This window comes from Myiozetetes cayanensis, unplaced genomic scaffold, assembly GCF_022539395.1.
Source record: "Myiozetetes cayanensis isolate MyiCay16 unplaced genomic scaffold, myiCay2020 scf2-11, whole genome shotgun sequence".
NCBI classification, from domain to species: domain Eukaryota; kingdom Metazoa; phylum Chordata; class Aves; order Passeriformes; family Tyrannidae; genus Myiozetetes; species Myiozetetes cayanensis.
Genome location: NW_026087411.1, coordinates 7,483,971 through 7,505,452, shown reverse-complemented (window position 1 = coordinate 7,505,452; position 21,482 = coordinate 7,483,971). Strand labels below are relative to the sequence as shown.

General features: G+C 44.0%; 2 protein-coding genes across 2 annotated transcripts in view; both read left to right on the top strand.

The window, feature by feature from the left end:
* MACROD2 (mono-ADP ribosylhydrolase 2) overlaps positions 1 to 21,482 on the top strand; it is a 1,470,694-nt gene that overhangs the window by 1,370,539 nt on the left and 78,673 nt on the right. The window lies entirely within an intron of this gene.
* Positions 10,602 to 18,271, top strand: PROKR1 (prokineticin receptor 1). The gene is made up of 3 exons (XM_050314978.1): positions 10,602 to 11,221; positions 12,700 to 13,358; positions 15,987 to 18,271. The coding sequence occupies exons 2-3, from the start codon at positions 12,862 to 12,864 to the stop codon at positions 16,681 to 16,683; spliced, it is 1,194 nt and encodes a 397-aa protein (XP_050170935.1). The 5' UTR covers positions 10,602 to 11,221; positions 12,700 to 12,861; the 3' UTR covers positions 16,684 to 18,271.

Genomic DNA, 21,482 nt, shown 5'->3' with positions numbered 1-21,482 from the left:
TGGGGAAAACGGGGCTCTGTGAGCATAAGATGAAACACTAAGGTACACAGTTTGCTTTTTTTCCTCCCCCTAAACATAAGTCATTTCCTGTGAATACTCTTTCCCCAAAGGAAAAGACAGCCCAACAACGAATTAAGGTCTGAAACATGAAAGCAGAGCAACACATTTTGGAAAGGCAGTTTCTGCTGTTGAGCAAATTAATATGAGTGTAAAATTCAGAACAGAATCTGTCCCTCGTCACTAGCTCCTATTTGTTCAGTTTTGTCCTGAGGTTGATTGTAGTTCTCCTGTTCTATCAGCCAAATTCCTACAGATCTTTTGCAGACAATTAAGTAATTTAATTTCATAACATTTTAAAACAATAGGTGAATACTATTTTCACAAGGACTAATGGGGGGTTATGTGGGGGAAGATGATCTTTTGTTGGGACAACACAATTGAACAATATTCTGCTAGATCGGTACATGCTTCTGTCACATCTTCATTCCTGCCTTTTAACTCACATATTTCTTGTCTTCTTCAATGACTGTTTAGGAAATATGTTGTCAAATCCTTGGCATTTACATCAGGGCTTGAACAATGTTGCATCTCCAAGAATCTTGTCATTGCTTCATAATATATTTACGCTGACTGCAGAGGCCAGTCATCATGTCCATAAAGAAATCTCTTTCAAGGGCTACTTCAATAGAAAAATATAAGTTGAAGCTTTGAAGGACCATGAAGAGATTACAGAAAATGGCTCCTGCAAATTTCCTTCCACAGTTTTTCGAAAGAAAAAAAGCAGTTGCTTCTGCATATTGTGGGAACTGAACTTGATGTCAAGGACAGAATAATGTGTGTTATTATCCCAGGTAACATAATTTCAGAAGGAAAAGTTCTGAGACATTTAGAATCACAGAATATGCTGAGTTGGAAGGCACCCACAAGGATCACCAAGTCCAACTCCTGGCCTGCACAGGATCTTTAGTGAGAGGTTACTCCTGCTCATTTCTGAAAATCCCAGAGGGATATTTGTATTGCCAGGGACACTAGTGGGTTATATTCCCTTAACTCCACATCTACCCTGGCAGCTTCCACAGCTGCAAACAGCTGTGCCTCCTCAGACACCCGGAGAGCTCCCTTCAACAGAGCTGTGAAACAAGAGGGAGCACAAACCAACCAACTCCTGCAGCATAAGTAGGAGGGAAGTGTGCAGTTAGATGAATGCTCAAGATTTTCCAGGTGTTTGAACCTGTTAACTGTGAAGCTGTAATCAGCAATTCTTCATGATCCCAGTGATAATAGGCCTGCCTTCTGTGGTGCTTGCCATCTTCAGGTATCTAAACGTTATTCAGAAGACGCTGGAATGATCCTTGTATTTCACAAGGAGAAAACAAGAAACTGTGCCAAATAACCACAACTACCCACTTAATCAATAGCCAAGTCAAAAAAAACCAAAAAAGACTTATGTCTTTTGGGACTTCCAGTCCCAACCTTTACATATAAGAACCCAACGATTATCGGAAATACAGTTTCTGTGACCTAAATTCTAATACTAGCAGCAGAACTAACAGCATGGCCATCTGAGCCTTTGTTCCCTGCCCTTGGCCAGATATTGGATTCATACATCAAGGCATATAGTGTCTGACTTTTTGTAAACTTTCTCTCCTTGTTGTGCAGACTTTGGAATTGATTTGGGAGGAACTCTTGCCTCACAGCAAAATTACATGCCAGATTACAATAACATCAAATAAGTATGCTTTATTGAGTTTCCTTCCAGATTTAGTCTTGGTTTTTTCTCATATCTATTTATCTAAAAGTAACTATTAACTTCCAAGCATCACAATTCTTCTATCAGAGAGTTTTTTTATCTGCCTATTCTATTACCATTCCTAAACCCAGAACACATATGTGACTTCACAGTTGCTTAGACATTGTAGACATCAGACTAGAGAAGATAAGAAACTACTTTGAAACCAAGAAGTACCTGAAATTTTCTTGAGCCTGCAGACAATGGAATCCAAACAATCCTTTCCAAAGCACAGTTCTGAAAACAAATGTTCAGCAAGGCTGCTTTTCCAGACAAAAACTCAGATCCATCCAGAGGAGGAAGAGACCCTGAAGCAAGGCAGGAAATTCATACTTGATGTATATAGGAGGGGTGGAATTTTTCAGCCATTTTATACCGTTCCATAGGCTCTATTAACCCCAGTTCCATCTGATTGACAAAAATTATCTGTAAGGAACTAAGATGTATCATCACATCAAAAGTAAAATTTGACTTTCAGGAGATAAACTGGACTCTTTGATCCAGTATTGACAACTTGTAGAAACTCACAGAATATTCAAGGCTTTGGAGTTTTTTTCCCTTTATGCATTTGGTCACATAATCTCACGCAGAACATCTGAGTCACTTGTGAAATCCATTGACTGATATTTGCTGGACAAGAGTAGAAAAAAATTTCCTTTAAATTCTGAAACACATCAGTGTTTTAAAGACAGATCTTGTCACTTGTTTGACAGGCACTGTGTGAAGCTGGCATTGACAGACAGCAAGAGCTTCAGTGTGGTTTCAAATATGTCACTCCACAATATAAAGTTAACTACAGCAGACTTCGTGGTGCTGGAGCATCCACAGAGCTCTTGGAACAGAAGAGTCCCTTCCCATCTCCCTCTATCCCACCCAGCTTAGCAGTAACTCATTTGTCTCCCTGCGTGACTTTTGGAGAGGTTTATCACCCAGTCAATGTGGTTAATTTTTAACCTTTTCTGGATTACATCTTTTCCAATAGTTCACCTTTACAAAGCAAAAGCATTGGTTTTAATGACCACCAAGCTGTGCTGCTGCCATTTTAATTCCAGAATTTGTTTCAGACTCTTGCCTATCAGCGCTGAGTCTCAAGCCTTAGACCACTACACCAAAACCAGGAGACTTTCTTTAAAGTCTCAGGCAGGAGGACCTGTGTACCAGAGCTCAGCAGCAGTCTGGTATTTCTCTTTACATTAGTAATGTTTCAGGAAAAAAAAAAAAAAACACTGCTGGAAAAATGCAGAGCAACGCAAGTAGAGGGTTGAACTCCGAAGCACTGCTGCAACCACCCTTAAAATTATCCAAAATTATCTTACGATGGCTTTGCTCTGAGCAGACCCCAAGTATAAGAAGTGGCACTGGCTTTAGGACCTGTTATTGGTAGAGATGAGGGTTCTCAATATTTCCTTGTCCATCTCCTGCTGCCTTGTCAGCCTCATCTGCAGACTTTCCTATGACTGGTACAAATACAGCTGAGGAGAAGCTTCCATTCCAGGGAGCAGATTGGCACACTTCCATCTGCCTGATGTTAGACTTCCTGACTTAATCTCTTTAGTCAGGTGTACAGGGGACTGGAGGATGACACGTCTCACTGCAAAAAAAATGCACACCCTGAAGACAACAGACAGGTGAAGTCTTCTGGGCAGCAGAACTTTCAGAGCATGCTTTGGAATTGCTCTTCCTGAGCAGGGGACAGAAGCAGGCTCCTTGCATCCCAGAGGTCCCCTTCACACACAGTTTCACACCGTCATGTCAGTGCCTTTCTCACTAAGTGAGCTGAAATAAATATATAAATGGGCTAGTTTTCTGTGGGCTTTAGCAAATGACCTCTTAACTCAGTCAGCCAAACAGAACAAAAACAAAAGTAAAAAATGTTCCTTTGCCCAGGAAACCAATGCAGAAAGCTCAGGAAAATCCATTTGCCCTGGCAGAAAGCACATTGCCTCGTGTCCCTGTGTAGTAGGGAGGGGGTGACTTTTCATCGTCTTTATTTTTTGTTAAAGGCTGTGTCAGGTTCAACAGACCTGGAAGATGCAGCTGGCTCCAAAATCAGCAAAAGGTAAGCAAATAGTAAGGTAGAAACCTCCAGTGATAAGGGAATGAATCAGGTACTGGATAGAAAAGAACCTGACATGATTTGAGAGAATGTTAGCAAGTCTGAAAGAGAAATGAGCCTTAAAAAAACCCTTCTGAATGGTATTCAAATATCCAATCTGTCATCCTTTTCTCTTCCAAATGAACTCCCTGCAGCAAAATTACCTCAATTGGGGTACCAGAAGACTGTAAATTTTTTATCTACTGTCTTTACAAGTGAGTTTCCCGGTGGCTAATGACAATAAATTGGTTAATAAAGAATTTAATTTGAAAAGGCCAGCTGGGCTTACATTAAATATTTCTTCTGGGAGAAGTTTGGGCTTAAAATTTCAAGCTCATTTAAATAAAAGTTTGCTCAGAAGAATGCTGTGGGAAAGAGCAGGCTGTCTATCAGCAGGCCATCCTCCTGCATCCCCTAGCCCAGGAGCTAACTCCCAGCCTGGAAGAGGTGATTTCTCCTGCCTCCCTCTGCAGTCACATGGGCAGGAATTGTTCAAAAGGGTCTCTCACAGCAGCTCAGTTAGGTTGTGGTTCACAAACAGCATTGGATCCACTATCCTGGCCTTTGTGCATTATATATCACGGGATGACATTTTCCACAGCAAACTCCAACCTGTTTACTTTGGGATCAGTAGTCAAGAGACACAAATGACCTTTGAACAGCTAAACTTCTTTTTAAAAAATTCTAGAGATTGCATTCTAGCTGATTAATCCATTGTCCTGGTTTTGGCTGGGATAGAGCTCATTTTCATCTCAGTAGCTGGTACAGGCTGTTTTGGATTGGACTGGGAATAATGTTGATAACATCCTGATGTCTTGTTGTTGCTGAGCAGTGCTTACCCTAAGCCAAGGACTTCTCCGTGTCCCATGCTCTACCAGAGAGGAGCTGCACATGAAGCTGTGAGGGAGCATGGTCAGGACACCTGACCAGAACTGTCTAAAGGTATATTCCATCATGCCCAGTATAGAAACTGGGGAGAATTGGCTGGGAGGGGCTCATCCCTGCCTGGGGACTGGCTGAGCTTCAGTCAGTGGGTGGTCAGCAATTGTATTTCTTGATTTATTTTTGTATTCTTCTTGTTGTTATTATTGTTATTATGATACTTTTCTTTGTTTAAATTATTAAACTGTTGTTATCTCAAAAAACACAAGGGTTTTCTAACTTTTTTTGTGATTCTACTCCCCATCCCATTGGGAGGGAGCAGGCAGTGAGCAAGTGTCTGGATGGTGCTTTATTGCCAGCTGGAGTTAAACCATGACATCCATGACACTGAGAGATGCTGGTTTGGGCTGAACAGCTCATTCTTCCACAGCCAGTTTTGTGACTATGTCATCGTTCCTGTACAGTGGGCCTTTTAAGATGCTCACTATTAACGGGGTTTGATTTCAAAAGGGCAATTCCCTGCACATAATGGCCTCTACCAAATAATAGGAATTTATAAACAAGTGCCTTAAAAAATGCTGGGACTTAGTTTACATTTTATTCCTCAGGGACTTGCAGCTCTGGAACTGTGGGCTGCCCCTTCCCACATAACTGTAGCCATGCCACATTCTCCTATTGCATCTAATTTATTCACATCATTTCTATACATTCTGGGAAAAGCAGACCAGCCCTGTTTTGAACCAGGAGATGCTAATTTGTTGTGATCCCAGTAAGGAAGGCACTCAGACATTGTGAATTATAACCTAAAATGCCATTTGTTACAGTTAATATGACAAAGAGGAGAGTATAGATAATCTTACCTCCCTCAGGTGGAACCCTTGAGCTGTGCTGTGTTCATTGGGTGTCCAAGCACATCTGCAAAAGGCTACCCCACTTTGGGCTTCCGAGCTTCAACAGGATTTTCTGAAAAGAAAACAATTCTGCTCATCATTCCTACAACCAAACAAAAAGGATGTTTACATGAGAACTTGTTGCTGGACTTTTAGTTAATGACAAGGACATGCAGGACATGCAGGTGTAATTGCCTGTACTGAGGGGAAACTGCCCACAGGCTCCCTGGGGTGCCCAGGGTGGGGCATAGCCATCATCCCAAACCATGGATGTGCACCTTCTGGCATGGATTTGCTTTCTTTATGCCTAGTTTAGAGAGTATGGATATGCCTGTCATCTCCTGTCCCTTCTACAGTGGTACTCTCAGACTTCAGAAACGAGAAGGAGGTGGCTGATCAGGCCCTGCACTTTTGACACCACGTCAGAAAAACCACAAAGCCTTCATAAACTGAGAAACGAGGTGTGACAGCAGCTTTTCATGACTCATCTTGACACCAAGACGGTGGTTTCATGCTCTGAGTAGCTTCAAATGAAACTACCATTAGGCATTATTCTGTTGAGTTAGAATTCAAGTGTGTGCAGAAATAACTAGCAATATCTGCAATAAGGGTTTCACAGAATATTAATCTCTTTCTCAGATTGATAGTGAACTCCAACAGCCCTTTAAATCTCAAATAACTTGTGAGAAATGAAGAACTATTAACTTTTAATGAAGCTCCAGAAACCATCTCAGGTTGTAGAATGGGGCATGAGCTTTAAATACTTCATGTCTTGCTACAGGGAGAAGCCAAGGACCTGGGACAGAGAGGACTCCTGTCTTCATATGCCTGAGCCAGCCAGACCTCCACAAATTACTGCTGGGTGTAATAGTGCTCATAGTGATGTGCTCTACCCTGTCTGTTTATGCTGAGAAGGTATAAATAAGGAAAAGGAGGGTGTCTTTAAGGGGAAAATGGGATTATGGGAACTGCAGAGGGAAATTCTTGGAACCATTCTGCCTGCCATGGTGAAATACCAAATCACCAATGACAAATGGCAACGGCAAAGCCACCACAATATTCCAACGGGGACACATGAAGGAGCAGGATTCTGTTTGTGGCAAGTGAACAGGAAGTAACGATCACTCAATATGAAGAGCAGAAAAAAAGAAGATGCTGAAGTGATGATAACACAAATTACAGGGCTTTGTCAAAAGAGAATAGCAATAGCAGAGTGCTCACAATTGTGCAAAAATTTGAGATGAGCTGAAATGGAGGACAATTTAATTTTTTTGAATATGCAGCATCAAACTTTGCCTATTTAGACCTCCAAAGAAGTCAGCAGGTTTTTGGAAAGATATTATCTCCTACCAAGACACTTCAATTAAAAAGAGCTGCTTTGTTTCCAAAAGCATTCTTCAGCTCATAGCACTCACTGAAAGAGAAGATCCACTAAGTGTATCTCTGAGTAAGATCCAAAATCAACAAGGCTGTCTCTGAAAATCCAAATGACTGACAAGCCTGACTGAGACATAGGACATATTAAGCTCCTTGTTGTTTCTAAATTCAAAAGCTTATGAATATGGGTATGAATAAGCCTGTTCTTGAGGAAGAGGCCAGATGCAGACTTCAGATCTCAATCAGAGATAGTAAAATAAGGAATTTAACGTAGGTTCATTAAAATTCTATCTGGCGCAGCTGAAAAACATTTCATAGTCTCATACAGAAGACATGAGCCCTAGATTACAAAATTTCTTCAGCAACAGGCCAGGAAAGCAATTGTCATAAATTATTTGGGTATATGTAACACAGCCCAGGAACAGTACTACAGATTAGATGATAATCGTGAGATCTCTTAACATCTGCCCTTCAGAGGCCTTCTGCTCAAGAGAACGGTTTGTGCTCAGACATTTGCTCTAAGGAAGGCAAATTTAAAAACAAAACAAAACAAAAAACACACAAAGCCCAACAAATACATTCAAAAGAAAAAGAAAATCAAAGGAACAGTTAACAATTTAAAAAATGTTGAATGTTTAATGACTGTAATGTTTTTCTTGTGGTCATTCATGTCATCTACTGTGGCATCAAAACTCCTGCACAGTCCCTGGGCTGGTCCTTGCTTTCCACCATGCCCCAAATACTGTCACTTCTGCTTCTCTAGTGAGGGTGACAAGTGCCAGTTAGGAACATCAGCTTCCTACAGCTATTTCTACATATTTCATAGACCATCGTTGAGGCCAGGGGGGTGCTTCTCACAGGAGATTGCCATGCCAAGCTGAACTGAGCAAAATAAACACCATTTTCTTACACAGTCACAAAAGGATGAACAAAGATGAAGAAAACAGGAAGTAGACACTGTCAGAGAATTAAAAAGTGGGAAAAAAATCCAGACAAGTGAAAACAGAGGAGCTTCTACTTGGAAAAGAGTTGTTGATTGCCTCTGGGTCACCTTGCACATGAAGTGAGCTCTGGGCACTTCAGCTAAACCTTGTCTGTGAGAGACACCTGAACGCCCCTGTCCACAGAAACCTGTGCAGCTCTGAAAGGAAAAGACCTTTTTGGATGAGAGCGCCACATCTGCTGTTCCAACAGTGCTGACAACCATCCTGGCACAGTGTCACTGTGGCTCTTGACAGCCTGTCTGCTGCTCCTTCAGATCCTTGTCCCTTTTCCCACGCCACAAAGTGACGCCCTCAGTAAGGAACCAGAAAAAGACAGCAAGAGGAAAGTAACATGTTGTTACTAGATTATAGTGGCATAATCTAGTAACAAAGTCAAACACTTCTTTGTTCACTCCTTCCCACATCCCAAGTCACCACTGGAACAGCCGAGTAGGGTGGGATTACTCCCGTGTGCACATTTTCGCCAAACTCTATCCAAAAGTAACTTTACTCTTGTACCACATGGCATATTTCCACGTATTAAAAAATTTGCACCTAACTCTTTCTGCAGGCAACTGCAGAAATGCTCTGTCAAACACTGACATCAGCTACACACTCTCAGGCTGAGTAAAGCCCTGAGCCAAATGTCTGCTGGGAATTCTGAGCAGGAATACACATGGTTGTAACCCATGTGTGCTGGCACCTTCTGTTTGTTTTCCCAGAAATTCACAGGAGGTGTGGCGCTTTGTCCCATTTCACCAACAGATTTCTATTAGCAACCTTCTTGAAACCCCAGCTACACTTTAAGCAAAGCTTAGGTCAGCTCCCTCAGATTAATTACCTCAGAGTCCAATTTATTTAGCAATTAGGAAAAATTATAGACAGTAGCTGGTGAGTTGGCTGTTTTGAAACAAAAGGCCACAGTCCTTAGGTCTGTTCAGAGGCTAAATGCTGGGTTTAGACATTCATGATTGGAAAGTCTCAAAACAAGTACTTCACGTTTCAATTCTTTTTGCATCATTTAGCCTCCAAATAACTTCCCTGTTCAAATTGTGAGCATGCTAATGACAAAAACAAATAAACAGGAACGTAGATTGTTTACATGATAGTTTTCAGTACCAACTTTTCCTTCTAAGCTTGATTTTGTCACACTGGTTAACACCGGTCTCAGGGAACACCTTGTGACACTGTGTTAAATGTTGTGATACCATCAGGGAGCCACCAATAAATGCTATCAAGGAGAAACCTTGTCCTAGGCAGAAATCCTACAACAGAATCATGTGCATACACCTCCTGCATGTACTCCACGGCTTTAGAGCCCTTCCACTACTGCCCCAGCCCTGGACAAGGATACTGGGACATTTACTGAGGCTCTAGAACCACCTCTGAACCTTCACTCTGCCCATGTGGCTGTAAGGGCAGCTCCCAGCACCCCTGGTTTCGTTCTCTATTTGGTTCCCAGTCAACAGCTACAAAGGACATAATTTCACAACACTACTAGTGTTTCCTGAGAAACAGCTTGACACATACAGCACAATTCCTTGGAGCACGGGAGATGAACTCCTGCTGTGAAGAAGCTCATCTGGAGGGGCTGTAGTTATCAGGGCTCTGATGCCAACTTACCCTGAGTCAATGGAGCGAGACGGTTCTGCAGCAGATGAGGTTTTGGCCTAAAGGAGTATAAATATTTGGATACCATGTTGCTCGATTAACTCACTAGATAACTTCATGTGAGACAGCTGAACAAAGTCTTAAAGAGATCACGGATGTTCCAATTGTAAAGCTCCCTTTAGAGTACTGGCTTTTCCTCAGGGACATTTCAGGTTTACATGGCCCATTTTAGGGATCTTTTTGATGTGGTTGTGATGTACACCCTAAGTTCACTTGGTCTCTCCCTACACTTACTCTATTTACACTTCTTGTGACAGAATTTGCAAAGTGGATCTGATTTCCTCACTGTACATCTGGTTGCACCCTTTCAGGTCATTAAAAATCCCTTCATGGCTTTTCACCTAATACACTGACTGTTCAAAACAAAGCCAAGCAAAGTATTTGCTGGGAAATTCTTAATGCTGTCTGCTTGCTCCAGACAGTGGGGACTCTCTGGCCTTGGCTCAAGTTTCTGTAAGAAATGCCACAGTAGCAGCCCTTTTATGCCAGACACATTTTATAGTAGCAGATTTTTTTCCTCACTTCTTTCTTCCAGAGCCAGGTGCCCACTAGCTCACAAGAGCCTGGTCAGGTTAGTGTGCATTGAGGGTCACATATTCTAAGCTTTCTGCAAACCTTCTGCACTTTTCATGACCCTCCACAGCCTCTGACAGTCTTATCCAGTAGGGTGTGTGTCCCAGTCATGCATCTTGGAAAACGTCAGCTGATATGAATAAGACCGGAGGTGAAGAAGAGGACTGGGCACCTGCTGCGCGTTTCCTTTCCTTCTGGAAAATTGGGAAGCAAAAGAACTGCTCCCTGGGGGGTGAGTGCATCATAGATGTGAGGAGACAGCATTAGCAAAGGACACCAAGTCCTTAAGGATTCACCGCCACTTTCCTGCTCTGAGTAATTCCCTGAGAGGGCAAGGGAAGCTGTCAGGGGTCCTCTGATTTACAGCTATTCACTGTTTGACCCTCCTTCTGCAGGAGCTGCTGCAGCTGCAGTCCTAAAGACAATAGCCTGGAGAGAGATCCACAGAGAAAGGTCCCTGGGAAAGCAGATTACTCTCCTTCCTCCCCCTCCTCTCCACTGGAAGGTTTGTGTTTTGCCTCTGTGCCACATCAGGTGCAGGCAGCTGCTGCCCAGCACAGGCAAAACCCAAAGAGTAAGTGCAGACTGGGATTTACACCTTCCATGCTCAGGAGGGCTAACAAAGCAATTCCATGCCAATTCCACGCATTCGAGGGGTTTAAGGCTGTGCTCTATTGTCTTGCGGATCGCGCTGCCTCTTTAAAATCAGAAATGCACGGACAGCTTCAAGGTGCCTCCCACTGAGCAAAGGCTTTGGATGCAGGCTCAGAGGCAGAGGAGCCATCCTCCCCTAAGCACAGGGCAAACCTGCCTGAGAGAGAAATGAGCACTCAGCAGAGTCCTCGGGCTGCTTCCAGTGATCCTTTCTCTGCTCCGGTGACAGCGGCACACGCACAGGGGAGAAACCTGGAGGCTCTCTCCAGGGTGCCCGAGACCTCCAAGAAGATGAGAGCAACTGCAGGTACACTCTCCTTGTAATGTTATGTCAGTTGTTGTGTTATGACAGATGGTTGTGTTGCCTGTACTGATTTTATAGCTCTCTTGGTATTTTGCAGCAAAACCTGTCTGAAACAGATAATGCTCCTTGTTTTGACAGAGAGATTTTGTGTCCCAGTGTTCGTTTAGTACTTCTCTTAAATGAATGTTCACATTACCCAAAGCAGTCCCCTGTCAGAACTGTTCCTCAGTTTCAGGCTTTGGTTTTCTGTTATTCTCTTCTTCTGCAACCATCAGTTAGAAGAGCAACGTGGAGACCAAAGTTGGACAAGAGAGTTTCTCTCAGAAATTTGTTAAGTGCCGGTACATCAGGGGCTGAGGGTGGTTCCAGGGAAAGGGAGAAAGAGCTCCACTACAAAGACTGTCCTTTGTAGCCACGACCGCTATTGTTCAATAGCATTTAACACCCTGAAGACCTGCCTGAGTGCAGAAAAAGCAGCAATTCCCCCCAGTCCTCTGCTGGGATGGGGTAGGACTGTCCTGACAGCTGAGAGTCTGGTGTGAGGATTCCTAGATGGGACACGAGAAGATGCAAGAAGACAGCCCTCTCAGCATTTTGATACAGAAAGGCAAAATTGGGGGGTAGATGAGGGGATTTTTTTCCCCTCTGTGTGGAAAAATAAATATTTTTTTAATATTTGGTACAACAAGCAGTACAAGGAGGGGAGCATCAAAAATTCAAGGCACTCTGTCTCGTTTAAGGAAGATTTTCCCTTTCACCTCAAGAGCCAGTTTGTGGGAGCACTCTTCCTGTGAAAGGCAGATTTGCCCTCACAGCGAAGCCCTACAAGCTGATTCACTGAACAAAATCTTGCCTCTGCAAATTGGCAGAGCTTCACCTGTTTGACAGAAGCAATAATGGATGATGCTGGCTGAAAATCTGGTCCCCATACTCAGTTAACGGCTGCCAAAAGGAAAGTGCTGGCTTCACTGTTTTCCTGGGTCTTTGCAACTCCTTCTTAATTAAGGAATGTATTTAGAAGCCAGGACATCAGTTCTTTTTTTGTTCTCACCTACCACATCTCTTTGAGGCATCTAGAATAACACACAAACTTTGTCCAAAAGGCACATCATATGCTTTTCATCAATATGAGTATATTGAGATGTCATTTTAGTTTCTTTTACGTTGCACAGGAATTACAGCACCATAAGCTTGAAGGCTGGTGGAGGTTTAAACTGGATTTTACACTCCCCCTATGTTGTCATTTCACTTTGTGCTGAAAATTCCACTGTTGGTAAATAAAACTGCTGCTGTAACAACCAGTGTATGATGCAACTCAAGGCATTTGTTTTACGAGAACAAATCATCCCTTCACAGGGTATTTCTTCCCACTGTGCACAGGCACCAGTAGAGCTGTGGGGCAAGTAAGGGAGCTATTGCTTTCCTTCAAGCTCAGCTGTCATTTCCTTTCAGGAAACATTTTCCTCCTTTTGTTCCCACAGGAGATGAATGAGGCTGTTGCTCAATAGTCTTCCAGGGACAAAGACAAGGTGACTCAGTGCTCAGAACAAAACCTTGGATGAGGTCTCATGCCCTGCCACAGTGGGTAACTCCAACACGACACCAAGGGCCAGCCAGGCCACGCATGTCACAAGAAAACAGACATGGCCACGGAGCGAGCTGAACGTAACCCAAACACCACCACCCACCTCAGCTTTGCTGCAATCTACAACCTCCACGATGGGGATCTCACCTCCTTGCGGAATTTCTCCCTCCCTTTCAACTACACTTACGTCGACTACGACCTGCCCCTGGACAGCGAAGACGACGTGACCAAAACCCGAACCTTCTTTGCGGCCAAGATCGTGATCGGGGTGGCCCTGGTCGGTATCATGCTGGTCTGTGGCATCGGCAACTTGGTCTTCATCGCCGCCCTCGCCCGCTACAAGAAGCTGCGGAACCTCACCAACCTGCTGATCGCCAACCTGGCCATCTCGGACTTCATCGTGGCCATCGTGTGCTGTCCCTTCGAGATGGACTATTACGTGGTGCGGCAGCTGTCCTGGGAGCACGGCCACGTCCTCTGCGCCTCCGTCAACTACCTACGGACTGTCTCCCTTTACGTTTCCACCAATGCTCTCCTGGCTATAGCTGTTGACAGGTAAGTGGGGTGCTCTGACTGCATGAGGAGGTGGTCAAAGCTTGTGAGCCACACTCACCACTAAACCGCATCCTCGAGTGCCACATCCACGTGCTTTTTTTAACTATTCCCTGGGCAGGTGGTTCCAATGCCTGACCACCCTTTCAGCGAAGAAATTTTTCCCCAACTGTGCTGCAGTCCTGAGAGACTGCCTGCCTTTTACTCCAGGAATTATAACAGTACAATATAGTCATAATATAATTCTTTCTTATGATTCCTCTTCTCTCAGCCTTGTGCACCGCAGACTCTGACAGACCCAGGCTCTGAGGATCAGCCTCATGCTGACATAACTCTGACCCAACTGAGTCACAGAAAGCTAGTGATCCACTCAGTAAACTCTTTATAGAAAGGCCATCACCACAAGCCCTCTCTTGTGTACAAACACAATATACACAGACACACTGCATGATTCCCACCCTTCCTTCTCTTTTGTCCCCAGTTTCTCACGTGTGCCATTTCATGCTCTAATCTAATGCTGCATGATTTCTGGTACCTGATCCAAAAGACAGCTCAGGAGCAGTTAGCCCTGATGATGGCTGCACAGATACAGCTCGTTTGTGGCTGATTCAGCTGTTCCTGATGTCAACAGAACTCCGTGGAAAGACTCTGGGGACGTTCAGAGATGTTTTGCCTGGTGTGGGTGAGGGGACAATCAACTCCTATGAAACAAATCCTTAACAACCATCTAACAAAATAACCTCTCAACAGCAGCTGAGGACTCAGGGTAAAGCTTCTAAACATTATCACATATGTATTACATTCTCTATCACTTTTTCAATCTCTATAAAATTTTCTTGGAACCCTCTGCTAGTACATCCCAGGTTGATGAAGTAACATGGGTCATGGAGCCCTTATGTCTGCTAAGAAATCAGATTTCTAGCATATCTCCCTACACATCTTTAAAAACAACTCTGGAAAAGATTAATCACTGAGGCCTGTTGTAAGAACACACTGGTTTTTTTTGTTATACTGCCTTTTTTTTTTTTTTTTTGTGAGGTTTTGACTTGGTAAATAGAGAGAAACCTCGTTTGTCTAACAATCACCCATTCCATGTTGGTTATGTCAAGTGGGTTGTTGACTTTAGTCTCTAAAAAAGAGCTCTAATAAGAATCTTCTCATGTTTAGATCATTTAGAAGGAATCACCTGTGTAAAGAGGGTGAGTCTGTCCCACAGGATTTCCCTCGGGTAGGGCTCTCCTTAATCTTCACTGATGTCTGTTCATATGAAACGCAGGAATTTCACATATTTAAGGCCACACCTACACTAGAAAATAATACAGTGTAAAAGGAGAGGATCTGAAGAGCAAGAGCATGTGATAAGAGTCCACTGTAAACATCTGTGGGTGAAGGGGCAGGTAGTTTTAGCTGTGTCCCCTGGGCTGAGCGCTCATGGGCATTTGGGTGTGTTTTACTTACACTTTTGGAGCGCATCTTCCAGGGCAGTTTCATCTGAATTCAGTTCACGTGCTGCAGGACCACTCCACAGTAACAGCCCAAGTCTGGTAAGCAATGACAATCAGGAAATCCACCACAAGAGCTCCGTCCTGACTCTCTTGGACAGACTGACCCCATCAAGCCAAATGTTCTGCTGAGCAAATATGCATATTCATGAACACATACACATGCATTATCCCACAACCTGCTTCCCCAGGAACCGAGCTAAAAATATTCATTTAGCAGCTCCACAATGAGGCTGACTAAATCTGCTGGCCCCTGACACCTACCCTGCACTATTAAGAGCCGTGAACAATTCATCTGCTTCCAGGATCCGGGGCTGGTGAAAAGCTCTGCTGACTTTCAATTTTACTTTAGAATTAATTTATCCCGTGGATGCTATCTTTGTATAGAATATATACAGATGGAAAAGATTCTGCAGGACTGAGAAATTCTATTTTTTGAAGCAATCCTTTGAGTTAAATACAGTTGTATTGGGTGCTCTGGTGTGCCTCAAACACCTCCTTCTAGTAGGAATACCCCAAACTTGCAGCTGTTACAGTCATAAGGATTGAAAACATCTAACTCAAGTTTTCTGCTTTGCCATATTACTCAACACAGTACACTTAAGATTATTAACCTCCAAAAAACGCACACAAAAAAAGATTTGCATGGACAGAAAACAGATACACTGTCCTTTGTTTCTGGCTTGATATCATGCTCACCTGTAACTACTCATTAATATCACCTTCAGCTCTTTGCACCCCATGGAATAACCAAGGAAATAAGAAAAACACCATGATATATATTTAACCTCTTTGTAAAAAAAGGCATATTTAAGTAGCTCTGTGCCTAAGGAAAACATTTTCCTGCTTCTACACGTTTTTCTTCCCTATGCCTGACTAGGTGTATATTACTTCACATTTCAAAGTCTCACTCCTATTAAAAAGGAAAAGATGTGATGCAAAACTGTAGCTCAGCTCCAGGCTGTTACTTCAGACTTGTAAGCTGTTCTTGCAGACGAATATGTTCAGCCTCTCCCCTTAGGAATGACAGCAATTTCCTCCTGCCCAGTTCTGTCCCTTTGTATTTTGAAGTATGTTCTGACTAACAGTGTTTTCAGGCTTCATTTTTGAATGTATTTGTCTATTCTAGGTACCTGGCCATTGTTCACCCACTGAAACCACGCATGAATTACCAAACAGCAACCCTCCTCATCGCCTTGGTCTGGATTGTTTCCATACTTGTAGCTATCCCATCCGCATACTTTGCTACCGAAACGGTGTTATATATAGTGAAAAACCAGGAGAAAATCTTCTGTGGCCAAATTTGGCCAGTTGACAAGCAGATATATTACAAATCGTACTTCCTTTTCATCTTTGGCATCGAATTTGTGGTACCTGTGATCACGATGACCTTGTGTTACGCCAGGATCTCTCAGGAGCTTTGGTTCAAAGCCGTCCCAGGATTCCAGACAGAACAGATCCGAAAGAGGCTTCGATGCAGAAGGAAAACTGTTATGGTCCTGATGTGCATCCTGACTGCCTATGTTCTCTGCTGGGCACCTTTCTATGGCTTCACAATTGTCCGGGACTTCTTCCCCACCATCTTCGTGAAAGAGAAGCATTATCTCACTGCCTTTTACACAGTTGAGTGCATTGCCATGAGTAACAGCATGATAAACACCATGTGTTTTGTAACTGTGAAAAACAACACCATGAAGTACTTCAAGAAGATCATGTTGCTCAGATGGAGATCAACGTATAGTGGAAGCAAATCCAGCACAGATTTGGACCTGAGAACAAGTGCAATGCCAGTCACAGAGGAGGTAGACTGCATAAAACTGAAATAAATTTTCTGCAGTTCTAATCTCATCTGTTTTGGAGAAGGGGCAAAGAAGAAATAATGTCTCCTCAGAAGCTTCTCCCTTGTCTGTGGGAACACCCACTATTGGTGAGATCCCTCAAAAAGCAGCCTGCATTCCCACCAGAACTCTTCTCAATGGACTGCTGGATAATACCCCTAACTCAGACTGATGCTGTGCTTCAGGTCACCTATCTGTAAATTTGTGATGTAGACACTCATTTTAGAGTTGTTTAAGAAGAACAAAAAAAAGAATCTATGAATGCATTAGACCATATTGCAACAATGGAAGAGCTGAGTGCTGATCCCAGCAGTGATGCCTCTCTCTTTCTTAAGAGAAACATCTTAAACCCTTTGATCTTATCACTTGTACCTTTAAGCTATTAGGTGTCCTTTTCCTTCTGCTCAGCAGAGGAAGGATGGCAAAAAAAGCCCATTTGTCACTCTTCAACCTCTCAATTTACCCCTCATCGTGAAGCTCCTTCAAGTCTACAGACCACCAGCTTCCTATTCTCCAATGTGCAGCATGCTCTTATGAAAGGCACATGCTCTACAAAGCTGAAATCTGCTTCACAGTCTAATGAAAACCTCAAGTCTCTTCCTGTGACACCTTGTTTAAGGATGTTTTATCACCATTCCACTCTGTAGTGTTATGGAGAGTATAACTCTGCCATGCATTTGGAAATGGCAAAGATACATATGGAAGGGACCTGTTCCCTTCCCTCACCTCCAGGCACCCTATGACCAGCTTCTGCTGCATTGAGATACTGAGGTCACCACAGAATCCATCACAAAATCCTACAGGTGGGGAATAACATCTCCACATTGTCTAGCCCACCCCTCTGCTCAAGGAGGTTCAGCTAGAACAGGCTGCCCAGGATTGTGTCCAGTTGGGCTTTGACTCGAGGGAAGGGGACTCCACAGGCTCCCTGGACCACCAGTGTCAGTGTTCAACAGCCCCCACAGTGAAGAAGTGCTTTCTTACGTTCAGATGGAATTTCACGTGTTTCAGCTTGTCTGTCAGTGGGACCCATAGAAAACATGATAGTGGGAAAAATCCAGCTCGCTGAACCAGGCCCAGACACCTTACCAAGCCTGTGTGCACCATCACCGTGAAGTACAAGGGGGCTCAAAAACACCAAGGAGATCCCAAGATGACCTGTACTCCCAGGAGCAAGACAGGCTTCAGCAAGCCAGTCTCTGGTTGAGTTGAATGGCTCGTGGTCAGCTCAAACGTGAGGCACCAGCTCCAGATGAATTCTGCATTGCCTCCCCCAGTGCTCCTTTCACTGTTCTGATTTTGTGTGAATCCAGTTTGGGTGTTTTTAACTGATAATCGTGACAAAGCAGGTGAGAGCAGCAGTAATACCTACTCATTTCAACTGCACATAAGACATCGTGGACTTTTGTGTATTGAAATCAAATATTTTCTATCATGATGACAAATGCTTCCTGTTTTAAAGTATGTGGCTGAACCTACTTTTGGAGTAAATGGCTTTTGTAAATAACTCTTGTCTATTTGTGAATTTAAGTGAGCAGCAAATCCTGCCAATAAAACAGTAAATATTGCCTCAATATCATAATTCTGAATTATTTTTTATCTTTTTCCCTTAGCTGTCACTTTCCTATCCAACTGACTAATGTGAACAATCCCATTTCTGTTAAAGAAAAATTGACCAATTAAATTTAAGGGCAAAAGGATATTCAAATCCATTAAAGTGCTCAAATCCTCTCATCATTAGCTGCTCTTAAATATACATTGGAGAGGATGTCATCATTTGCTGTTAGGCAAAAACAATTACTGAAGTCATCCTTCAAAATGACAGTTTTAAACAGGGCTAAGTACTAAATCCATTCATTTCCCAGCTTGCCAAAGAAACTTAAGGGACCAGAGAGCTGCTGTATTTCACCATCAAAAGGCTTTTAATCTCTCCTGAAATCTCATGGTTCCTTCTGAAACTATGCTCCCATATGTATCTCTTAAAACCTGCACTGGTTGTTGGGGATTAGCTAGGAATACTACCTGTTATTAGGGTGTCCTGATACTCCTTCCACCTGTTTTCCCCACACATTTTTGGTGCAAAAGTCAAGCAACTGGCAATTTTCCACACCCGGAAATCCCTCTCAGGCTGAGTTACTAGAAAAACCCTCAACCCCCACCAAGCAGTACAGAACTAAGCAAAAACTGGGGGAAAGAATTGCTTTAAAATTCTGGAAATCACTTCGAGAGCTCCAAGAGAGCTCTTCTGGTCCAGCCTGCCCGCAGTTCTTATCTCTGCCCCTGCCAAGGGTAGCAAAGTAGCAGCTGCCACTGCAGGCTTAGGTTTTAGAGTCTTTGCAACATTGCCATGTTTTTGACACTTTGAGGTCTTCCCAGCAGCAAAGTAGTGCTTCAGCCTGAACCTCTGGATAGGGCAGGACAATAAGCTTTGCTTTGCCCTCAACTGCAAGCAACAACCCCGGAGAGAGGGGGGTTCCCACGAGGAAGGGCGACGGTCCCCTGTCCCCTTGTCAGAGCACCAAGCACTCACGTCGTCCTTAGCCGTGTCTGCACCAATTCCAAACAGCTTCAAACAGGTCCTACTTTCAGAGACATTTGCTCCTAAACTGAGCTCCAGCAAGCAGGGGCTCAGGGCCTTGTACGCAGACAGAAAGCCGCTTAAAACCTCCTGGGAAAACTCCATAAATGTGCAGGCAGCAGGGACAGGCCATGACCTGAGCAGCTCCCTCAGGCAGGGGGGAGCTGGTAGGCCGCGGACCAGGGTATGGGGCCAGACCCCACACTCCTTGAGCTTAGATGAGCCATGTAGGGAAAAAAACAACAGAAGGGGTTTTTTTTCATTCTTAGAACTCAGGCTAAGGAAAGGTGGGTGCCAACACCTCAGCTCCCTGTCAGGTAGGGGACACCCTGCTGCCTCCTGCCTGGCCACTCCCTGCAGAAACACTTTCTCACCTACACTGAAGGGCATTTAGAGAGGGAACTGAATATGGACTGCACCTACACGGAGCTCTGCTTGCAAGAGCCATGCTTAAACAGAGAATGACAAGCAGCACAAGCTTTGAGGAAGGCAGCACCTGTTCCAGAGGAGAAGCAGGCCCTTTCCGCAGAACTCCTGCCTCCTGGAAGGCAGGAAAAACTGCAGTGAGATCCCTGTGGCCGCCAGCTGCCCATTATTAGCTTCAGGAACACAGAGGCAATAATGGCTTCATCATGCAGGAAGTGTGGGATGTGTCATGGATGAGGTGCAGGTGAGGGTTGAGGCATCCTCCTGAGAGCCCTTAACTCTCAGGGTTTAGATAACCATGCAGCGAATCAACCAGATACCACCTTGGTTGTAGCTAGCTCCAATTTTTATTGCCAAAAGCAAAACTGTGGTGCTACCACACCGGATTGCTGCTCAGCTGTCCTCCTGTGGCACAGCTCTAAAACCATAGGCTCACTTCCTACTACAGCACCTTCTCCAGGGATAACTGAGGGTAAAATCCAGTCACAATGAAAAACAAAAACGCAGGTGCAACTAGAAGCTAAAATGGGGACCCTGAAAAACTAAGAGAGGATTAAGAGAAGGAAAAGCTTTCATTCTCAGAAACAAGCACTAAGAAAACAAAGGCTGCATGTTATTAAAGCAATTGTCCCTTTACCAAAGGGGGATGACCTCCAGACCTCCAGGGTAGGTCAAAATAGCCAGCATGGTAAATTTTCCCAATAACCGACTCACTCAGAACCTCAGACTTGGCTGTGCTCCTTCTTCTGGAGCCTCCCATCCTTTCCTGTGGCAACAGCACCCTCCAGCTGCTGCCTCTGCAGCACAGGGTCACTGAAAACTGCATCAGCTCACACCTAATGCCTTGGGAACGCCTCCTGCAGGTATTCCCAGGATTCCAACAAGTGGCAAAACATGCTTCAGCTTTTGTCATTCGGGCACCCAGGCACTTACCTGGTGCTTGTGGTGTCTGTATTCTCCTTCGCTCCCTGTGTCAGCAGGGCTGTGACTTGTGCTTGGGCTGCTCCCTTCCAAACATTCCAAGCCACACGGGTGGAAAAACACACATCAATTGAGCAGAAACCTACCCAGCTACGACTTCCTTTCAGGTAGTTCTAGAGAATGATAAGATCACCCCTGAGCCTCCTCTTCTCCAGGCTAAACATCCCCAGCTCCCTGAGCTGCACCTCAAAATCACTGATGAAGCAGGGATCCCTGCAGCTCCTAAAGTGACCTTCGTAATATCACACAGAAAAAAAACACAGAACCCCGATGTAAAACCACCAATAATCATGAATAGTAAGATACATCACTAAGCACGTATTTGCTCGAAGCACAAAGTCACCTCCCTCAAAACCAAAACTTGGTAAGTGACAGAAGACACACTAAGATGGCAACATTCCCTGGAAAAAGGCATCCCCCAGCTAAAGAGGATCATCAAAACTCCATGTAAACTTCTGTACCTGCTCATCTGCTGGTTCCAGAAGAAAAAAATGTGGAAGTTAACACATGGAAAGCATCACAGGAAGCAGGAAAGCACAGCAATAACATCTGGGCATGCAGCACTCTGAAAAAGCCAGGGGTGAAGCGTTGCTCCAGAATAGCTCTGTAAAGTGCTCCAGCACACACCAGTCACTGTAGAAGTCAAGAGAAAAGCCACAGGGTGAAACACCTCAAAAAGAGGTGGAAGCCTCTGCAAAGCCAAAGAAATAAAACAAACAGGTCTGAAGGACTCCTCACCACATGGTGATGCACTCCAAAAAATACCAGGTGAGGAAGAAAACAAAAGAACCCGTGAACAACA

Excerpts from the sequence above, each read along its gene's own strand:
- PROKR1 (XM_050314978.1), top strand. The coding sequence starts at position 12,862 with ATGGCCACGGAGCGAGCTGAACGTAACCCAAACACCACCACCCACCTC. Across the intron at positions 13,359-15,986 it reads CTGGCTATAGCTGTTGACAG|GTACCTGGCCATTGTTCACC; the intron begins GTAAGTGGGGTG and ends TGTCTATTCTAG.